At 45.4% G+C, this 5073-nt stretch overlaps 1 protein-coding gene across 3 annotated transcripts in view; it reads right to left on the bottom strand.

Moving 5' to 3' along the window:
- The window catches only part of PFKFB1 (6-phosphofructo-2-kinase/fructose-2,6-biphosphatase 1), a 59562-nt gene that overhangs the window by 1995 nt on the left and 52494 nt on the right, over positions 1–5073 (bottom strand). For all 3 annotated transcript variants that reach the window (XM_011991972.1, XM_011991970.1, XM_011991971.1), the window contains 2 exons: positions 2818–2947; positions 188–250 (listed from right to left, as the gene is read on the bottom strand). In XM_011991972.1, the coding sequence (XP_011847362.1) occupies positions 188–250; positions 2818–2947 (193 nt within the window). The remainder of the gene's footprint in view (positions 1–187; positions 251–2817; positions 2948–5073) is intronic.

The raw sequence follows: 5073 nt of genomic DNA, 5'->3' as shown, positions 1-5073 counted from the left end.
ACCTCCTGCAGGACACCCACCCAGGAAACCTCCTGCAGGACACCCACCCAGGAAACCTCCTGCAGGACACCCACCCAGGAAACCTCCTGCAGGACTCTTCTTGGCAAATGGTAGGCAAATGGTAGGCACTAGGGCCATGCTCACAGCCTCTAAATGCCTGTCCTTGAATCAGGGTGGGAGTACTTACCATAAGCCACAGGAGTGAGTTTCAGCACTGTGTGCAGAGGGCACTTGAGATATGGAAGCTCATCTAGAAAGGAACGGGAAGCAGCCCTCAGAGGCAGGGTGCTGGCCAGGACACAGCCTCCCCAGGCCCCCAGGCTTGCTGGATGCTCCCCGTTTCATGTCCCCTTGCCGTGGTGGGGCCTCACCAGGGGCATACTCCCCCCAACCCTGCAGGGGCAGCGCTCAGAGCAGCTGGGAAGAGAGGAGGAGAGCAGGGAGGCAGGAATGCCCTGGAAAATGGTGGTAGACTGGACTGCGTGTCCTGCAGGAGGGTCAGGCCGGCCACCCTGGAGACGGCCACCACCTCACAGGGCCAACAGGAGACCCAGGCAGGCTTCTCTCCAGCCCCAAGGCTGGGGCCTTCCGCAGACCCCACACCACAAAGGCCCACAGTTCACGTCAGCAAGTGTTTTCTGAGGCCCTGCTGTGGCAGTGGACAGCACCCACAGCCTTCTCCCAGTCTGGCCTGCTCCCTCTGATCACTCCTGCCCCAGGCCTGGCGATGGACGAGCATTTGTCCATCATTTGTATCCAGTTATTGACATTATGCATAAAGTTGTTCTGAATATTCATGTGCAATTTCTTGTCTGGGCCTATGATTCCATTTCTCGGGCAAGCCCGAGAGTTGGGGGCAGTAAGCCCATTTCATGGTCTCAGCCAACTGAGGCTCTGAGAGGGAAAATGCTCTCTGCAAGTCACACAGCCAGGAAGCAGCAGAGCAAGGACTTGAACCTGGGACCCTGTGACACCAGAATTCATGCACTGGCCCCTGCTCTCAACTGTCCTGGCCATCCAGAGGCTCGCAGTGTCCTGGGGGTGATACACCCACCTGCTAGGCAATCTCTCCTGATACCCACTTTCCCGCCCACCTGCACATAACACTCCCCATTTCCCTTCATTTTGCAGGATCACCACCCCTCATGGCTTCCCTGAACAGCAGGTTCCACTCTAGGTTTCTGAGGCCTGCCACTGCCCTCCCAGCCTCCTGAGACATTAGGTTGGCTGTTTTCCTTCCTGGGCATCCATCCTGCTGCTCCTCCTTGTTTTTGTCATCATCAGGCCCTGGGCCAAGGGTGTTTTGCCCACTACCTCATGACACCCTTAAAGATAGACTGTACACCCTCCTTGTACACTTTAGGACACAGACTCAGAGAAGGGAAGTGACTTGCCTGAGATCTCTGACCCAGCTCTGCCACTGCCTCCACTAGTGACCTTGGCCCAGCCTCTGCTCTCTCTGGTCTTCAGTGTTCCCATTTCATAGGACAGGATTGGACTAGATGTACTCTGAGGGTGCCCAAGCCCTGAGGTTCTGTGGGTCTGTATTCTCAGTCACATAATCTCTCTGGGCCTTGTTCCAGCATTCACCTGAGTAATAGGGTGGGTGGGTTGCGGGGGGTGAGAACATCTGTCCAGTGCTGCCTTGTCTGGCTCCCAGGACAGGTAGCCTGTGTGTAAAAAGCACTCTACACATATCTGAAAGGGGAAGTCCTCTGGCATGTACCTGGGATCAATGTCTATCCCTGACACTCTGAGCCCCATGACCCTGTGCCAGTCACTTCACCTCTCTGGGTCTCCATTTCCTCATCTGGACAATGGGAGTTACAGCACCTGCCTCATGGTCTCAAAACATTGCCTCGAAAAGTAGAGATGTGAACACAGAGAAATCTACCAGTGCAAGGACCCGCACCGCACATCCTATCACCTATTTCCAGTGAGGAAACTGAGGACTGGGCAGAGGAAATTCCTTATTTAATGTCAAGTTCTCAAGTGCCCTGGGTTCCAATTCTGGATGACTCCACATTACAGTGTTCTTTATTTTCAAACCAGCATTGTAGAAAAGATCCAAGACTGTAAAACATTGTAGACATTGAATATAATTTTGCATTGTTCTGAGACACCTTAAAAATATCCTGGAAATGCTAACATTTCAGCATCCACATTGGAAATGGAATCTCATGCCTGAAAGTGATATAACAGTTTTTTTGCCAGGCCAGCTGCCCCAGTTTGCAGTTCAGCCTATGTAGTCAGTGTGTAAATACTGTATAAATGCAATGCCTAGATATGTTTTAAAAATAAACTATCATTTGAAAAACAATTTAAAATGAAAACATCACTATCTTGGGGAAATTACCCCTATAGCAAGGACAGAAACTTGTAGTCAGGATCATGAAGCTACAAAAGGCCCCACTATCACCTGATGGTAGCATGCTTCAGAGAAATACTAGCTCATCTTTTCCAGATTGAGGCAGACTGTTAACGTTGGCTTTGAAAATGTTAGCTAAGAACAATACTAATAATAGCAGTTAACATATAGCCCATACAGTGTGTCATGATCTGTTCTAAATTTTTTACTTATGTTACTTAAAATTCATTGTTATTCTCCCCATTTTACACAGGAGGACACTGAGGCCAGAGAGGTTAAAGTAATTTGTGAAAGGCAGTACAGCTAGTATGTGAAAGAGAAAGAATCTGAACCTAGGCATCCTTGTTCTAAATACTCTTCTCTTAACTACTAAGATATAGATATCTAATTGCTGGTGTCAGTGTCTCAAATACCATCAAACTTCCCCAAAACCGAGATGAGGGTAGTACCTGAACTTTTATCCAGGAAATAGGCCAGGAGGCACCGCATGACGGCCTGGTGGCAGATCACCAGTACATTCTCCTGTCGTTCTAGCTCCATTATCACTGGCTCCAGACGCTGAACCAGATCCTCATAGGACTAAATGTAAGAGAGATATTTGAGTGAGAAAGGGAGATGAGGCACATTTGCCCAGAGGGGAAGAACTCTAAACTAGGAATCAAGAACATTTGGTTCCAGTGCCAGTTCAATTGTTGACCCGGCAGTATGACCTTAGGCAACTCACTTCCTTCTTAGGGTCTTAGTTTCATTATCTGCTAAATGGGGGCTATCAATATAGTGGACTAAATAAGTGTACCAATACAGTGGACTAAATAACAATAACAACAATAAAACTCCCCACTGCAAATTGTCTTCTTAAGTGCACTGCTGACCTTTCACAAAAATAAAGAAAATTTTATAAATATAGGGCCCCAAAATGAAGAAAAACTGAAAAAAAAGTGATGTGGATGTAGAAGCCACAGCTGCCCTGGGGGCATTTGCCAATCATAGTAACTAAGAGTTTCGAGTTTTAAAAACCTTATAGAAGTAGAAGACAAGGCCTTGGGTGTGCACAAGGTGGGGAGTTGAGACTGAGACTCTCACATAAATCTGAGACCCTCAAAGGCCAAATCTTTACACTCTCAGCAAAAGTGCAAACTAGAAAAAGTTCCTTAACAAGCAAAAAGAAACAACAAGAAAATGTGTCTGTCTCTCCTTGGCTCTCAGGGGAAATAAGTGAAAATCCTCCTGTAAGAATTTATAACCACCAGACTTCCCTCAGGTGAGCTGGTGATTCAGAGCTACACTACCCATGTGATTTGAATAATGTTATGCTGAGAGTTTAATAAAAAGTGATCCCAAGTCGTTAGCTCCCAGGACTGCTTAGAAGAAGCAAACGGAAATCTCTCCGGATTCTCTTAACTCAGGCTGTGTGAGATTCCCATAGATAAATTCTTGCCAAGCTGGAGCTCATATAACACACAAGGAAATAAGCTACCATGAGTAAGAATAAGCAGAAACAAGAAGAGAACCCTAAAAATTTAAGATAAGGGATGCCACAATATAAAATAAATATGTTTGAAACTTTTAAAGAAATAAAAAGTGGAATAAAAAATGTAAGGAAGAAACAAGATGTTATCAAAAATGCGATGTAGATTTGAAAAAGAACTAAATAGAATTTCAGAAATAAAAAAATAGTCATTAAAATTGAAAACTCAGTGGATGGGGTAAGGAGCATATTAGATACTACTTAAGAAATAGTGACTGGAAGATAAAGCTGAAGAAATTACTCAGGATGCAGCAAAAGATACAAAGAGATAGAAAATAGGAAAGAAAAGTTAGGAGACATGAAGCATAGAGGCAGGAGTAACATACATCCAATTGTATTTCCAGAGGAAGATAATAGAATGTGAGAGATGAATTTTTAAAGATAAAATGTCTGAGAGTTTTCCAGACTTGATGAAGAATCCCAAGCCTCAGATTCGGGAAGTCTCACTAATCCCAAGCAATATATTAATAAATGAAAAGAAATTAACATCTAGACATATTAGAAGGAAACTTTAAAGCAACAATGATACAAAAACCTTAAAAGTAGCCAGAGAGAAAAGAAAACTAGACTGACAGCAGATTTCCTAGCCACAGTAGAAGCCAGAAGACAGTGAGGGTAATACTTTCAAAGTGCTGAGAGAAAACAACTGTCAACCTACAGTTTTTACCCAGCCAAGCATCACTAGGATTGAGGACCCCCTCCTACCAAGACATTTTTAAACAAAAAGAAGGGTGTGTTTACTCACTAAAAAAGCTTCTAAAGAAGATGGAAGGCCGGGCACAGTGGCTCACGCCTGTAATCCTAGCACTTTGGGAGGCTGAGATGGGTGGATCACGAGGTCAGGAGATCGAGAACATCCTGGCTAACACGGTGATACACTGTCTCTACTAAAAATACAAAAAAATTAGCCGGGTGTGGTGGCAGGCGCCTGTAGTCCCAGCTACTCGGAAGGCAGAGGCAGGAGAATGGCGTGAACCCGGGAGGTGGAGCTTGCAGCGAGCCGAAATCGCGCCACTGCACTCCAGCCTGGGCGAAAGTGCAAGACTCCATCTCAAAAAAAATAAAAAATAAAATAAATATAGTCATGCTGCTATAAAGACACATGCACACGTATGTTTATTGCGGCACTATTCACAATAGCAAAGACTTGGAATCAACCCAAATGTCCATCAGTGAC

Source organism: Mandrillus leucophaeus, unplaced genomic scaffold (assembly GCF_000951045.1).
Source record: "Mandrillus leucophaeus isolate KB7577 unplaced genomic scaffold, Mleu.le_1.0 Scaffold400, whole genome shotgun sequence".
NCBI classification, from domain to species: Eukaryota; Metazoa; Chordata; class Mammalia; order Primates; family Cercopithecidae; genus Mandrillus; species Mandrillus leucophaeus.
The sequence above is the reverse complement of the archived record's forward strand: the minus strand, read 5'-3'. Positions and strand labels throughout refer to the sequence as shown.